The sequence below is a fragment of the Cetorhinus maximus genome, chromosome 25, assembly GCF_964194155.1.
Source record: "Cetorhinus maximus chromosome 25, sCetMax3.hap1.1, whole genome shotgun sequence".
Taxonomy (NCBI): domain Eukaryota; kingdom Metazoa; phylum Chordata; class Chondrichthyes; order Lamniformes; family Cetorhinidae; genus Cetorhinus; species Cetorhinus maximus.
The window spans coordinates 7,564,931-7,582,170 of record NC_135903.1 but is presented as its reverse complement, the minus strand read 5'-3'; the positions used below and the strand labels follow the sequence as shown (position 1 = coordinate 7,582,170).

Here is a 17,240-nt window from a genome sequence, read left to right as displayed (position 1 = left end):
CCTTGCTGTTCCTTAACTCTACCCATAACTGCTTGCTTTATCACGCTTATTGAAATTCCTACGCTCTACTGCAGTAATTGTGTCATTTATCAAAGTTTTTATTTGTTCATGAGATACGGACATATTTGGCAAGGCCAGTATTTATTGTCCATCCCTAATTTCCCTCCTTTCCCAATTTCCCTGTTCTTTGTAAGGGTCCTATATCCTGAATATTTCACTTTCAATCAGGTTTATGTGGTAGCCAGGTCTCTGTAATGGCTAACAGATTGCACAATTGTCAAATAATCATTAAAATAAGAAAAAGTATTAGCTCACACTCATTTGTGTTTTTACATTTTCTGCTTTTAATGTAATTGAAGGATAAAGCATTCATTACAAAACATCAATAGATACTGACCTGACCCTGCACTTCAGTAATTAAGTTTCACTGTGTGCTGAGAATTAAAGATTTGCTCTCCAAATCATTTCTTGTTTAAAATGGTCAGGAGCAGATGTACACCACTTATTTTCTTGCGTTAGCTGACCTTTTTCTCGCTAATTTTCTCCCTTCCAATCTTCCACAGTGTCAGTCTTGGCTCAGTGGATAGCTCTCTCACCAGTCAGAACATTACAGGTTCAATTCCTGCTCCAGGGGTTTGAAGACATAATCTAGGTTGGCACTTCCTGTGCAGTATCGAAGCAGTGTTGGAGGTGCTGTCATTCAGATGATATGTCAAACCGAGGCACTGTCTACTCTCTTAGCTGGATGTAAAATACTTCATTATTTCAACAACATTTTTACTATTTGAACAAAAGCAGGTGTTCTGTCCTGTTGTCCCGGCAAATATTTATCCCTCAACCAACACCTCAAAACAGATTATCTGCTTATTATCACACTTTGGGGACCTAGCTGTATGCAAATTGGCTCCTGAGTTTCTGACATTCCATCAGCGATTACATTTCAAAAGTAACTCATTATCTGTAAAGTGCTTTGGGACATTCTGTAGTCATGAGGGGTGCTATATAAATGCAAGTCTTTCATCCTTCAAAGTTCCATGGATATGAATACATCCTGATAGATGAGCAAAGAGGCTGTTACCCATTATATGCTAAACAAATAAAGACCTTTATTGGTAAAGCTCTACTGAAAAGGTGCTATATCCGAGATAAGTTTTAGTAGTCTCAATCTAATTGCTAGCAAGAATCGATCCACGACACACAGAACTGGTCAAAATTGGCTATAATTAGCCAACAAAGGACAATAGGATGGCTGGTGTGGAAAATGAAAAAAATACACAAATGTGTTAAGGAGTGTTCCTCTGAGGTGGGTGTTGGGACAGAGCAGAAGGATTGTTACTCTTCACCTATTGCTGAGCTGGGTGTGCTTGGTGCTGAAGCTAAAGTAGGAAGTGTTCCAGGCCCCTCAACTTGACAAGCACCAAGAATTCACACACAAAAAGAAAAATGGTACAATAGAAAAGAATTGGTGCCTAAGTACCAGTCAGAATCTCTACAGGGTTTTCTCATTTTAAAATGACCAATCACATAGTCAAACCTGCAAACACACACAATCACCACCAACCAGAGCTTAATAACTTCACTCAAAGGGTTGTGAATCTTCGGACTTCTCTACCCCAGAGGGTTGTGGGTGCTCCATCACTGAACTCGTTTAAGGCTGTGGACAGACAGATTTTCGGTCTCTCAGGGAATTAAGGGACATGGGGAGTGGGTGGGAAAATGGAGTTGAAGCCCAAGATCAGCCTTGGCCGTACTGAATGGCGGAGCAGGCTCGATGGCCGGTGTGGTTTACTCCTGCTCCTATTCCTTGTGTTCTAAGATCTGCATTTTGTGACGACCAGATGAGAAGGGGTGAACTGGCTCCCCTCTATTCAAACACCTCGGTTGGTCACAACAAAGGTTTAAGTTTCTTTTTCATGGGGATGTGCCTTTTCTAAATCAGAATGCATTTAACTATTTAGGCTGTGAGCAATAAGGAGCCAAACAAGCAAGGGTTTTTTTGAGTCAAAGAAAGAGCAAATTTATTAACTGCTAAACCCGAGAGAAACGCGATGTCAAGCATTCGGTCATTCAGACAAACACGGTAAAAGAATATACGGTTAAGTGTCCTTTGATTGTCCTTGAGGAGTAGATTTTAAACGTTGTGGCTGATTTAAGTTAGCTGCTTTCTTGGATACAGTTGGATGCAGAAGATGTTACTTTGAGATCTCGGTTCGCTGGTAGGTTTCTGGCAGAATTGGCTTCTCGAACTGGGCGACACATGTATTCCAAAAGAGAAAGAGAGAGAGAGAGAGAGAGCAGCCCTCAGCCTGTTTCCTCTGCTGAAGACTTTCCTGACACTGTCTGTGTCACTTCCAATCTCTCTCTAGTGGTTGAGCAGCCTTGCCTTGAAATACTTCACCAATTGCGTATTTCTAAGAGGTTTTGGGTGTGTCTGTCTGTGGCAGCCATTGTTTCAATATCCTGCACTTTGCACTTGTAATGTCTCTTCCTTAGACAGGAGTTTCTATGGGTGTCTGGATTATAGGAAATGTCTCTCTCTTCACACTCCCTTGAGGGTTATTTGTTTGTTTCTCACCTTTATCTTAGAATGTGGCCTGGCATTTTTAAGAGGTTTGCTCTGTTTCAGTTCAAATTGTAAAATTCCCAGTCAGTTGAAAGTTGAAAAATCGTATTTTCAAAAATAAAGGGGCATAGCCTCGTGAAAATCTTCATTGAAAATTTTATAAAGTAAGAGAATGGTTTGCAGGAATATATGAGCATCCACCTGGTAAAAATCATCCACTACACACAACCTGGCTGAAACTACATACAGTACAATGACCATGTGGAAAATACAGACAGCTGCAAAATACAGACTAATGCTTGTCCCCTGGATGTCTGTAATTCACAGGTTTTGCTGGATATTCCTACTACATTACTAACGCATTTTGAGCAATGTTCCCTCTCAGCTGGGCAGGTGCACGGCCATGTAGGTACCTGGAATGCACCGCACAGCGCGATAAACAGGCGGCAGAGGCAATATTGGCTCTGATGGTAATTTGTTTTGCCCTGACTTTCCATGAGCATAGCCACAGGAGATCCACTAATATTCCAGTGAAAAAGTCATACATCATTCATCGTTTAAAATTGCCTAAGTTGCAGTTTGTCTGAGCCCTCTGCTTTATCTATTGTGATGCCCCTCAGCTTCCCTGCGCTCATTATCTTCCGTGTAAATTGTTTTTGCTCTTGTGCTCTCATTCTCTAAACTCATTTCTTCTGTTTTGTTTAAAGCTACAATGTGACCCTGGAACGCAATTCTCCTTGTCTTCATCTTCAAATCCATTAGGTTGCCAAGTTTCAATCATTAGATTGCAGCTTCTTTCAATGGTTTGGAAATCCAAGCAATATTCACTTGTGATCCTTCCAATCCAACGCTGCTTAATTCAATGGACTTTGACATTATTTTATTCATCTGCCCAAAGGGTAGCATACAAGCACTCGGAAAGAACTGAAAGTCTTATTTACCACACGTATAAACACTGCTTGAGCTAACAGTTTCAACTATCACTTCCCATTTGTCACAGGGAAGACATCTGTCCTTGTGAGAAGGATAAATTCTCTTCCTTTGCGCTTAGGTTTCGGGTTTATTGTGCACTGAGCAGAACACGCACCTGTGGAGCATGAGGCTGACCTCACCCTGAAATGTGCAAGTTCAGCTCATTACTCTAATTATTTAGCATGCTGTGCATTATTCACTTGGAGCAGTACGAGGCCAGAGAAGCAACATGTGTTCTGCGTCTTCAGAATGGGCCAAAGTGCTTTCAAGCCAATGAGTTACTTTTGAGGCACAGTCACTGTTGTTCTGTAGGAAAACCAGACATTCAGTTTGCAAACAGTAGGATTCCACCAACAGGAATGAGAGGAATGACCAGGGTAAGCTGTTGTGGTGTTGCTGGCTAGGAATAAATACCGGCCAACACACCAGGAGCCCTACCCAATATTACTTGGTTAGTGCTGAGGGGTCTTTTATGACCAGCTGAGAGGGCAGACCTGGTTAGTTTAACATCTCATCCAAATGGTTACCCCAGCTGGAGGACTGTTTTCTGTTTTGGGCAGCGCACCTCAACAAGGGAGCGAAATCAGGAAGTGGTCTTTCACGGAAAGAGTGGTGGCAATTTGGAATTCACTCCCCTGAGTGACTATGGGCTAGGAGCATGTGTGCCCACAGGAGGACATCAATTATGCCCTTCAGCCTGAGGAATAATGCTACCTGCTACATTGTTGCTTTTTAATTGTTACTCCTCATTTACATATGGTCAAGGCTTTAATCAGTCTGGAGTATAACTGGTGTCCAGAGTCTAGACTGGGATTTAATGTGGAGGCAGTGGCCATAGGCGAGCCGGGAACCCTGGTTCTGGAAGCCATGACCTGATTTTACTGGGTCGTCAGGCAATTAGCTGCCCGAGGTCGTGGTTTCCATCCCTCTGAGGCAGGATATGCCGCCTCCAAGAGCTGCTGGCCAATCAGGTGGCTGCCAGCTCGCCAGTCCCTGCAGCACCACCACCAGGAGCAGTGGCCACTGCTGGAACTGCAGCCAGTCCCCTGACAGGAGTATTGCTGGAGACAAGACTTGAAGGAAAGTGGGGCGGCCTTGCTGGGATCGGGAGGTCAGGGTGGGGTGAAAAACGGGGGGGGAGGGGAGGGCGAGTGGGTCCTCCATAGCCGAACAGGAGAGAAAAGAGAACCCACCCCCAGCGGCAGTGGGAAGCGGCCCTTAAGCAGTCATTAATTAACCACTTAAGGGCCTCAATTAGCACAAGGACATGCGGGACACCCAATAGCTACCCTGCTGCTGGTCAAATTCAAGCAGAGGTGGATGGTGACGGGCACAGCAAGCCTCACCATCCCATCCGATTTTATGTACCCCTGCCTGCCAGCTGTCTCCTAGGGGTGGGGAACGTAAAATTCCAGCCTAAAGCTCCGGGAACATATACGCACTCATCTTTTATAGCTCTATGTACATGGGAATCTTTGTGTTGCTCAGTGTCCCATTACAGCAGCTGAAGGTTGCGTCACAGCCTTTGCATTTTAACGTTAGAGTGAAAACAATTGTAGCAATAAAAGGGTGGGTTTTATTTTAGGTGATTTAATCACAGAATCACACAGTGCAGAAGAGGCCCTTCGGCCCATCGAGTCTGCACCGACACGTGAGAAACACCTGACCTACCAACCTAATCCCATTTACCAGCACTTGGCCCATAGCCTTGAATGTTATGATGTGCCAAGTGCTCATCCAGGTACTTTTTAAAGGATGTGAGGCAACCCGCCTCCACCACCCTCCCAGGCAGAGCATTCCAGACTGTCACCACCCTCTGGGTAAAAAGGTTTTTCCTCACATCCCCCCTAAACCTCCTGCCCCTCACCTTGAACTTGTGTCCCCTCGTGACTGACCCTTCAACTAAGGGGGACAGCCGCTCCCTGTCCATGCCCCTCATAATCTTTTACACCTTGATCAGGTCGCCCCTCAGTCTTCTCTGCTCCAACGAAAACAACCCAAATCTATCCGACCTCTCTTCATAGCTTAAATGTTTCGTTCCAGGCAACATCCTGGTGAATCTCCTCTGCACCCCCTCCAGTGCAATCACATCCTTCCTATAATGTGGCGACCAGAATTGCACACAGTACTCCAGCTGTGGCATCTCCAAGATTCTATACAACTCCAATATGACCTCCCTACTTTTGTAACCTATGCCTCGATTAATAAAGGCAAGTGTCCCATATGCCTTTTTCACCACCCGACTAACATGCCCCTCCGCCTTCAGAGATCTATGGATACACACGCCAAGGTCCCTTTGTTCCTCAGAACTTCCTAGTGTCATGCCGTTCATTGAATACTTCCTTGTCAAATTACTCCTTCCAAAGTGTATCACCTCACACTTTTCAGGGTTAAATTCCATCTGCCACTTATCTGCCCATTTGACCATCCCGTCAATATCTTCCTGTCGCCCAAGACACTCAATTGTCCGCTTAATTGCCAAGCGTCATCTATTTGCCCAAATCCTAAAAATTGAGGATGACCTGCTATCTTATTTCTGAATATCATGTTAAAAAAAAACTAAAATTAGAACATTAAACTATCCAGGGCAAATAGTTTAAACTACATACTCGATGGGCCAAATGGCCTCCTTCTGTGTTGCACTAATCCAAGACCAGCAAGTGATTTGGAGACAAACCACAGTTTATATTTGGTTACAAAGGGTAGAATATTTAGCTTGGCAGGCAGACGAGAGCACGCTCAATCCGATCCAGCGAGATTGCACAAGACGACTTCGGGCAAGTGTCCCAAAGTCATCCCACAATCGCGCCCTATTTCGTTCAGCGGGCGTGCGCAAAAGTCAGAAGCACGCCCACTGACAATTAAGAGGCCAATTAAGGTCATTAACAGCGCAACTGTCTTTAATTTTACGTTGCCCATCCTATGGTTGGACGGACGGGCGAATCGGCCAGGCAGCGGTTACATTTTTCATGAAACACGATGAGGTTCCCGTGAAGAAATAAGATAAAAATAAAAATGGGCGGACAGCGTTTTCATCGTGTATATTTTCAGGTGCCCGATTGGGATGCTTGGACGTTTTTTTTTGCTTTTCAAAACGTTGAGGATTTTTCAGGTCTTCAGCTCCATGAGGTAGCTCCCTGCCTTCAGCGAGCTTTCTCTCAGCGCTAGCCCACGCCCGCATTGACGCCAGCGCCCGCCCTCCTCCCGCCCCCACTCCGGCAGCGCTGAACTTCTCAGCCGTTAATTTCCAACCAGCGTGAAATCGCGGTCGGGGGCCGAACACGGTAGGTGGTCCGTTCCCCGGCTGACCCCAGGCCCGCCAATCGCGCCCACCCACCGGGCTAAAAATTCTGCCCAGGGTGTTCAGTGATTGGAACTCTGAATTTGCCTAATGCCTTAATTTAAGAGAAGAACATTCTGATCTTTGGCACTGGATCATTGAAAGTTGAATTTCTGTACAGTTCTGATGGTTTAAACATGAGGTTTAAGGGAAATGAGCCAACCCTAGCTGCTAACTAACTGTTTCCTCAACAGCATCTTCCAAACCCGCAAACTCTTCCGCCTAGAAGGACAACGGCAGCTGCCTAGTCAAATATCCCAAGGCCTTTCACAGGAGAATTACCAGACGCAATTTTATAGCAAGACACAAAATGACATATTAGGACAGATGAGGGAGGGAGGTGGGAATGTTTAGGCAGGGAATCCCAGAGCTCAGCACCTAGGCAGCAAAAGCACAGCCACGAATGGTGGTGTAATTAAAATTGGGGTCGCGCAAGAGCCAGACTTGTACGAGCACAGATCTCAGTCGGCTGTTGGGCTAGAGAAGGATGCAGAAGTAGTGAGCGGTGAGACCATGGAGGGGTCTGAAAACAGGGCACGGAAGACTCTGTACTGTGGCTACAGCCAACACACTAAGAAACAAAGGGCGGAAATTTCCGTGCCCGCTGGTGTCGGACATGTTCGGCGGTGTGAGCGGACAATATGGCGAGAAGGCCAAAAATCGGTTTCACGGCGTTGTGAAACCAGTTTTCAATCGTCCGCTTTGCCCGTCTATGGCGAGCTGCGTTTCCCATCATCAGAAGTCGGGTACCTCATTGTAATATATCTGCATATCATTACCAGGCCAGCCGCTGGGATCACGCCCCCCCACGCTGCATCATCCGAGCACATTGACGTGCATTTCACAACAACATTTCTAAGGCATGCAATTGGCGGGCTGCACTTTGAGGGGAGCTTGGAGGTGAGTGCATAGTAACGTTGCGCTGCGCTTGTGAGGGTTGCCTGTAGGACTCCAAGGTTGAGGCGAGTTGGGAGGGGCAAGGGCTGCTCTGTGGTTGATGGTAGTGCACAAGCATATGCAGGTTGTGTGGGAGGGAAGCAGCCACACTTTGTATAAAGTGACCATTCCTCTGTAGCTGAGACAATTCAGATGCAGCCACATTGACATGCTTGGAGTCGGGCCACGAGCTTATTTGCTCACTTAAGCAACACAGGGGCATGAAATTTCCACCAAATGCCCCTGAACCTTTCAGCCCTTGGGCATAGCCTGCAAAGTAATGATCATTTTAGTGGACTGCGGAACAGTTGGATGACTGGGCACGTTGTAGAATCTCCTTGCTAAAGCTGGGCCATGGGGCAGTCACTGGTGGAGGTGCTCACAGGCTCTTGAAATATTATCATCCAGGTTTGGGCCAGTCTCCCCCATGGTTCAAGCTAACAGTGCAGCCTTGCAGTGTGGGTTAGGAGAATGCCTGTGTCTGAGCTGAGAGCACAGCAGTCAGTCCAATGGGCAAAGCTGCCACCAGTCGGTCAGGTGGAGTGGGGCGGAGGTGGGTGGGGTTTCGGGCAGCCATGCAGCGCATTAATCTTTGGCCATCCAAGTGGTGACCAGCACTCTCCAGGATGCATTAAGGGGCCTTCAGACTTAATCAAGAGAGGTACTTAGTACACCCAAGCTAACCCATGCATCTCTCTCTTTTACCCTGCAGGAGGAGTACATCAGCAGCATCGAGTCTGGTGAACTAGCTGTGTGCCTTGTGGTGTACAGAGAACAGAGATGAAGGAGAAAAGAGCAACGGAGGCGCCTGGCTGGACAGAGGGGGGAGCAGCACCTTCAGGAAAAAGGGGTAGCCGGGGTTCCCGCACACACCGCTGAAGAGCCACAGCGAGCCATCGCTGGACGGCGCCTAGCAACACCCAGGGTCTATAGACACTGCCTTTCCTTCCTGCAGATGACCAAGAACCAGTGTCTCCAAAGACTGCGCATGTCTAGGGAACTGGCCGGTCACATCCGCCAGCTGCTGCGGGATTTGGCATCGCGGGCACAAGGAAGGCATCCACTGCTGAGAGGTGTACGCGTGGCAGCACTTTAAATACAGTGCCCGGCACGATGAAGCAGCGAGGTGATGGTGTGGCGGGCAAATGAGAGCCCCTCCCACCTCACCCCCGCCAACAAAACTGCGGGTTTCTCAGGAATGCACGATCAATGAGGCGGGATTGGAATGATGTGGCGTGAAAACCAACCGCTGTGGCTGGTGGGAAAAATGTTCTTTTTCCCGTCTGCTACTGCACATAGTGCAAATCTGGGACGATTCCACCCAAAGCCAGTAGCAACCAGCAGCCAAGTCTGATTCGTGTGGCTCAGTTCCAAGTTGGCAGTGCGTGGACCAAACTGAGTTGACAGGGTCACCAGTTGGCTGACATCTAAACCAAGTCAAAACTGAATCACCCAAAGCCAACTTGCTGCTTAACCTCAACTGGGGGAAAGGCCACAGGCAACCAAATGGGGGCAGAGAAGACACTCAGTTGACAGGCTCCCCCATCACAGGACCTTAGTGATTTAACAAATGGAGTGGGTAGTGGGAGGGGTGCAATACTCAACTGTAACCCTCCCCATCCTCATGTGAAAAATGGGGTGTTAGCAAAGGAAGTAGGTGGGAGGGCGGGGGCAGGGGGCAACTTTGGTTAACTGTTGCACACTGAAGGCCCACATGATGCAATTTTCAGGTGAGTCTCTAAATGGGCTATAGTCAGTCCTGGCTGTTTTGGGTGGGAAGCTGTTGAAATATGGAAACCAAGGTCCAAAGGTCCTGTCAGACACAATCACAATCTTGTTGTACCTGGTGACGTGTGGCTGGATCTGTGGTCTTTAACATGGACCATTGGGGACAGCTCCAGAAAAGGGTTTTAGGCTTTTTTCACTGGGCCATGAGCAGTAGCAGTGCTCCTCTTTCTAGTCTAATTCTATTAGTTGAATCCACTCCTTTTTCTAATGTGTAGCCTGTGTAATGCTCTGAGGAGTGTTAATTGCCTGGAGGTAGGACTTCTGCCCCTCACTTGGGAGGAAGTCCTGCCTCAGAGAGCTGTTGGCCAATCTATTTGGCTGGCAACTCTTTGGTCCCAGCATCGCCAGGAGCTGCGATGGCCAGGACTGGGACTACAGGTAGTGCCCAGAGTCTACCTCCCTGATTCCAGGGTGAGGTAAGTGTGGGGATCTCAGAGCGAGGATAGGAGGTGAAGCTTGGGGCAGGGGGTGGAGGGGGGTGTGTGGGCAGTAGAGTGGGGGGGGGGAGGAGGAATGGGGTTGGGGGTTGCTAGAGAGGCCAAGTGGGAGGGAGCATCCACAGGGGTGAGGGGACAGACCTTATGGGGTGTGTGCCTGATGTCGGAAGGAGACCATTGATAGAGACGCACCTGCCTTCTTCCTGCCCGAGGCCCAAGGCGGGGGTCACTTTTCGGGCTTCCCCCCTGCCCCTGATCTCCTCCTGACAGCCTTAAATTTGAGGCCTGGTGGGAAATAACCCTTAAGTGGTCATTAATTTGCTACTTAAGGGCCTCAATTGGGGCAGGGGCAGGTGACTGGCCTAGGCCTTGCTTATCCCATTGTAAAATTGTGGAGAAGTTGTGGCAAGCAGGGGGTGGAGGGGCTGGTGGGAAGGCCATTTGAGGAATTTTATGCACCCTCCCCCAACCTGCACCAACCTCAAACCTGCTGCTGGGGGGGTGGGGGGGGGAATAAAGTTTTGCCCATTTAAAAAAAGCTACCAAATTTCTTTGATTTGCATCTTTTTCCCACTCCTTCCTGCTGCCTCTTATGCACAGACTAAAACTCAAAACAGCGAGTGACCACCTTCCAGTGTTGACCAACCTCAATCTGATCCAATCCCCTGGGTGCGTGTGAGTGTGGCTCAGAGGTGACTTCCCTTCCAATTTCCCTTCCCTCATTAGAGTCTCGAGAGATCAGGAGCTCAGTGAAATAGGTGGAGACTGGTCGTGAACTAACTCCTCAATGCAGTGGCAGACGATGCCTCAAGCCAATTCAAAATAAATATAAGGTTTCTTCAAGGTGATGAATTTCAGAAATAACCTCTTAAGACCCTAAAGTGAATAATTTTTCTGCAAAAAGTATTTTAGATTTAATGTAACCCGTCATTCTGATCTGGGTTACTTTGCTCCATTGCAGCGCTCACAATTTGCAATGGGTCTCAGGCAATAAAAGTAAATAAAAGCCAATTTTAATGCATCTCAAATTTTTTGTCAAACAGAAAAAAGACAATATGTCGTGTCAAGGGATAAGGAAAATGCTGATGGCTGCAAACTGGGAGTAGTCTGAAGCTACCCAGTCGATTAACGGAGAATGTGCAAATAACTGGGTCAAGACGGAATCTTGCCAAAGAAAGCAAATTAAGGTAATGGAATTACTTTTTACCAAGACACTTTCTATAAGGAGATTGTCATGTGGCAAAACTTGTCACAAGGTCTTAGAAATAGAAACCAATGAACCAGCAAAGTCTCACTGTACAAAAGGTAGAGCAGCTTCTTCTAGACCAGAAAATAGACAGTTTAATCCAATGGTTGGCAACTTGAAATATTTTTGTGGATGAGCTTTGTTATGATGTACAAAGAAAGGGAGGAAGAGAGAACAAAACGTGATTCAATTATTTTTTGCACATGAGGTGATCATATGGAGTTCCTTACCTTAAGCAGAACTGGGATTCAACACAAAAGCGTAAGAAAATGATAGAAAGTGAGGGTGTGCGATATCCTATGGAAGACTAAAGCAACATGAGATCTATAAAAATGACTCACCTCCCAACTCCCCAAAGCTTGTCTATTATCAACAAGGCACAAGTTGAGAGTGTGATGGAATATCCTCCACTTGCATGGATGAGTGTAGCTCCAACACCACCACCCAGGACAAAGTAGTCCACCTGATCGACACCCTATCCACCACCTTAAACATTTACCCCCTCCACCATTGGCACACTTTGCCTGCAATGTGTACCAGCTACAAGTTGCATTGCGGTAACTCACCAAGTTCCTTCCACAGCACCTCACAGACCCATGACTTCTGCCACTTAGAAGGACAAGGGAAGCAGGCATGTGGGAATAGCACCACCAGCAAGTTCCCCTTATAGTCACACAGCATCCTGACGTGGGTATATATCACCTTCACTTCATAATCACTGGGTTAAAATCCTGGAACCAGCCCCCTAACAGCACTGACAGGGCCCATTTCCCTGCATCCTCCCACTTACCTTGCCAAACCCAGAGGTCACCAGGAAAGGGATGGTGAACATATCTTGAGTAATGGCAGACAGCCCATTCTTTGAAATCCTTTTTCAGGGGGAATGATCCCAGAAAGGGTCTTTTAGTCCATTGATCTCACCCTGCAGATCACCAATTTTACTGTCTCCCCATTAAAGGATCAAGTTGTGTCAAATGGATTTGGTCTACTTACCTTAATCCCCCCTAAAAACAACGGATTGAATGTTTGAGAAAGAAGCTCCAAACTAATAATTTTCGTGGCCAATGAAGGTGTTTCCATTTGGAGCTAATTCTGTTACATAAGTAAGATGTGAGGGCATGTGGCAAAAGCAAAACACATGTTGCATCCGCTCATCCACATGGAAATTCTCATCCATGCTCCACACTTAACTATTGCAACGTTCTCCCACCCTGCGTCCACTCTAACCTTCAGCTTTTCCCAAACTCTGCTGCTTGGACCCTATCCCGCACCAATCCCATTTATCCAATCAGCCCACCCTGATTCGCAGTCCCCCACAGCCTCAAATTTAACGTTCTCATTCTGGTGTTCAAATTCCTTCATGGTCTCACTCTTCCTTCCCTCTGTAACTTCCTCCAGTACAATCCCCTCCACTTGATCTTTCTATACCTCTGCCTCTGGCCCCAGTCCTTCATCCCCCCAGTGATGACTGTGCCTTCACCTTCTAAACCCTCGCTAAATCCCCTGCCTCGCCGCCTGCTTTAACATACTCCTTAAAACCCATCTTTTTACTTTAGGATTTGGTAATCTCTCTTAATACTCCCCCTTGAAGGAACATGAGAATGGGAGTAGACCATTCAGCCCCTCCATTCTGATCCACCATGAAAATGCAATTTTTCCTCTTCCTTTGGCTCGGCGTCCCTGCTTTTACTGAAGGCATCTTGGAACGTTCATCTACATTAAAGGTGCAATATAAATGCAAGTTGTTTCTCTTCCCACCTGCGCATAAAGCACTTGCAATGAAAAGCTTTCTGCTTCCTCAGTGGAAGCAGCCATCAGTTAAAGACTTGTTTGCTAAGCTCGAAGGGTGTGTTGAGGCAATGCTAAAATTTGCCCATTGACAGTTAGCCAAATTGCCACTTTGTTGTCTTGGTTTCATTTGCTGTATTGATTTATTGAACAGGTTCGAAAGGCAGTTTACTTACCAGGAACATGTGGTGCCTTGTGGTCTATCATGAAGGCGTCAGACAGCCCAACTTTGACAGGGTGCTGTGCAGAATTTATCTGAGTCACAGTTATTGGAACCTGAAGGACAGATGAAAGAGCAACATTAACATCCATCCATTTATTTCATCTGTATAAGCTGACAATGCAATGAAATGTCTATTCTTTTCTCCCCAGCACTTCACCCAATGGACTCTAAAACTTCATGGTCTTTTTCATGCATGTCGGATGCCACAGAGAATGAGAAAAAGGCCTTAAATTTAGTCACTCCAAGTATTTAGAAGAAAACTTTGAATCAAGCACTTATTTGACTTTTTCATCTGTTAATTTACAGGACTTTTCCTTTCATGCGTTTGTGTGTATGTGTGCATCTGTGATGAAGAATATATAATGGAATTACAGAGGGCAGCTGGAATTCCAATGGAAGGTTCTGTGTAGGTGTTGGACTGCTAAACAAAAGGACAAATGATTGGCAGAATATTGATGGAAGCCTCATTAAAATATATCTCAACTTGACAAGCAATTGTTACAATGCGACCCATGAGTTCATTACTAAAAAGTACAGCTAAAAATGCTTCCAAATCAGAAAGCTTCCAGTACACTTCTTTCTCCATTACGACTTAGCCTTCGAGAATGATGGGTCAGAGTTGCTCTTCCTTTTGGCTGTAGCATCCCAAAAGAAATGGCTTAGTGAAAATCTGGACCCAGTGACAATTCAGCATGAATCCCGAGTATGAATCTATCGACAAGTTAGCACGCAAATGGTAGATGTGGAAACTGCAAAAGCCATAGTGTTGTGGTAAGAAGTCACTCCTCTGACATTGGGACACATTGATGAGACAGAGTAGATACATCTTCACTCTACATTAGGTATCATCCACCAGCAGCCCCTTGGCAACATATGGCATCTGCTCCTCAGACACTTAGACCCCCAAACCCTAATAACTTCAGTCCCACTTGTGCTTACATTTCATCTTTTCCGGCTTGCCCTGTTTGAAAGTTGTGGTTTGGCAACGGGAGGACGAACTCCTGGAACTCCCTCCCTAACAGCACTGTGGGTCTACCCGCACCACGCGGGCTGCAGCGGCTCAAGAAGGCAGCTCACCGCCACCTTCTCAAGGGCAATTAGGGATGGGCAATAAATGCTGTCCTTGGCAGCAATGTCCACATCCCATGAACAAATAAGAAAAATTCCTTAATTCTGTTGGACAAATGGTAAATAAGAACACCAAAATCAGAAGGTTGAGGTGTGTGCAAATTAATGGGAACACGAACTTAATGGCCGGGATTTTCCGGCCCTGTGACGGGTGGGACCCGCTGCGGGGCGAGACGGTGCCCCAGCCAGGAGTCCATTGACTTGTGGCAGGACTGGGCAATCGTGGTGGCGGGTGGGTGCGGAAAACCCCGCCGAATGTTTCTGCATGGGTAGCTGGACAATCCATTTATTCATTTAAGCCACAAAGACAAAAGTCTTGGGATGTTCCTGCTCAATATCTAACCTGTTCTCCCGCTTATCTGGGAGCTCTTGATTCTGACACTGAAAACTAAATTTTTATTCTCTAGTACTGATGTCTTTCATCATGAAAACACAAAATGCTTCAGACTCTGTTTCTTTCCTTCCACTGTAATGTATTTTAAAAAGCTAAGAATGCCAGCTGCAAATTTATACTTCCAGAAGCTTCTTTGAAATAAACCATCAATATTCAATTATGACCATTTCTATAGCAATTCTGTCCTTTCATAAATACAGAGCGACTAGTCGATTGCAGGTCTATAGATTGAAACTAACAGCAGTTCCTTTTCTGTGAAGTGATGCCTCCAGAGTTGGAACCAAATCATCATGATCCGTGTTCACTATTATCATAAGCTTCAGTTTCTTAAAGATTTGCCACGATAATTTAATTGCCACGCAAAAAATTATACCAGACAAAACTAAAGGTTCATCAGCAATAAAGGAAACACAACAGTGTATAAGCATCTGATTAGTGTATGATTCAAATGATGGCATGACTGGGCACTTGTGGTTGGCATTTATTTGACTGGAATAATAAAGGGGTGGGCTTGGGTTTGAGAAGAGCTTCTGATGCATTTTGTGCTTTGTACCCACTTAACATATAAATGCATTGCATCAGCTTTGGAAGTGATTTATAAAACCTCTAATGCTTTTTAGAAATATATATTGATTATTGGGCATCATCTGATGATTCTCTCTTCCCTAAATTCCTTCCTCAAACAAAACGAAAATACTGCAGATGCTGGAAATCTGACATAAAAACAGAAAATACTGGAAATACTCAGCAGATCAGGCAGCGTCTATGGAGAGAGAAAAACGGAGTTAACATTTCAGGTTGATGGCCTTCCATCAGAACTGGGAACACTTAGAAATGTATTAGATTTTAAGCAAGTGAAAGGGGTCCATTGTCTTCCTGGCTGGGGTCAGATGACCTTTTCTCTGCCCTTTGTTGTAAGATAGGGAGGAGCTGCCAAAGCAGAATAACAGGTGATGTTGAGGTGTAAGGAGATGTGCTGCCCCTCTGTCCCACCCCCTCAATGCTTATTACTTTCAGTGAGAGTGAAGGCATTGGCGTTCCCCACCCCAGCCTGCCCCTTACATACTCACATCCTTGTAACTGAACACAATCCGCCCTTCTTGACACAACATGGCCTGAAAGGTGAAACTGCCAATGTCCTCCCGGTCCGGCAGAAAGACTTTGTCCCACTGGACAACGAATGCAGTCCCTAAAGAGTACAGAGAGGAGCAGTGAAAAATCAACGCAGAGACATACGTGCACCTTGTGCGCAAGACTGAAAACTTGCTCTTCTCCCACCTCAAAAGTGAACAATTGAGATACTCAAGATTGAGGAGTACGATGGTCTAGTGGTTATGTTACTGGATTGGTAACCTAAAGAACATCAATAAATCCCACCACAGCAGTTTGAGAATTTGAATTCAGTTTGAAATAGACCGGAAATAAAAAAGACTGGTATCAGTAAAAGTGACCATGAAGCTGTCGGATTGCTGTAGAAAGGTCTATAGTCTTTTAAGAAAAAAAACCTACTGTCCTTACCTGGTTTGGCTTATAAGTAATTCCAGTCCTACACTAATGTAGTTGACCCCTGAAGTGCCCTAGCACATCACACAGCTGTATCAAAACACCAGTGCGGTTCAAGAAGGTGGCCCACCATCAACACCTTCTCAGGGCAACTAAGGATGGGTAATAAATGCTGGACTTGCCAACGATATCAATAGAATTAATTAAAATAAATGTTGTAGAGGCATCCTAAAATGGTAAATGTCATGCGAAATGGCGAACTTGAAAAAAACCGGTAACTAGATAAGAAAAAGGAATTGAAGAGTAATGTGTTGGCCTATAATTTATTTCAGTAGGATGAGTGAAAGCCCAAATTAATTGGCTGCAAGAAATAATAGGATGAACTTTTTATTTCATTACCCTTGGTTTAAACACGTCCACAAAAGATTGCTCTTTATCTATATTTATTCTGATGCAACCTTTTGATTCCATATCTATCCAGTTACTTGTTGCGCTCCCTAGAACTGGCCATTCTCTGCTCCATAAGGCTATTGAAGCTCTCCCTTTGTAGCTGTGAAATCTCTTCAGCAGAAAGCGCAGCAGTCAATTCAAAGCTGACATGAATCCTAACATTTCACTTCAAAATTAGAATTCTATCACACTGGGATCTGACTTCTAATCTTGCCCTAAATCTTATCGTTGTGCAATCCAAGTTATTATCAAACTCAGTTACAGGGACTATTGCATTTAGGCAGAAGAGGTTTTGTAACTCTGAGACTTTACTGGAATATTAAGAGAAAAATGTTGTCATTCCAAACAATTGTTACATGGTGGGATCACTGATGTTGAAATAAGGAACATTGCTATGTTTAAAAGATCAGAATATCAATATAGATGAAGGCCTTTGTCAAGAAAATATAATAATTTTCATAATGTTATTGGA

General features: G+C 45.5%; 1 protein-coding gene across 1 annotated transcript in view; it reads right to left on the bottom strand.

The window, feature by feature from the left end:
* The window catches only part of LOC144667842 (plexin domain-containing protein 1-like), a 243,499-nt gene that overhangs the window by 114,635 nt on the left and 111,624 nt on the right, over window positions 1-17,240 (bottom strand). The window contains exons 6-7 of the mRNA XM_078529363.1: window positions 15,886-16,004; window positions 13,247-13,346 (exon numbers count right to left, since the gene is read on the bottom strand). Coding sequence (XP_078385489.1) covers window positions 13,247-13,346; window positions 15,886-16,004 — 219 coding nt within the window. The remainder of the gene's footprint in view (window positions 1-13,246; window positions 13,347-15,885; window positions 16,005-17,240) is intronic.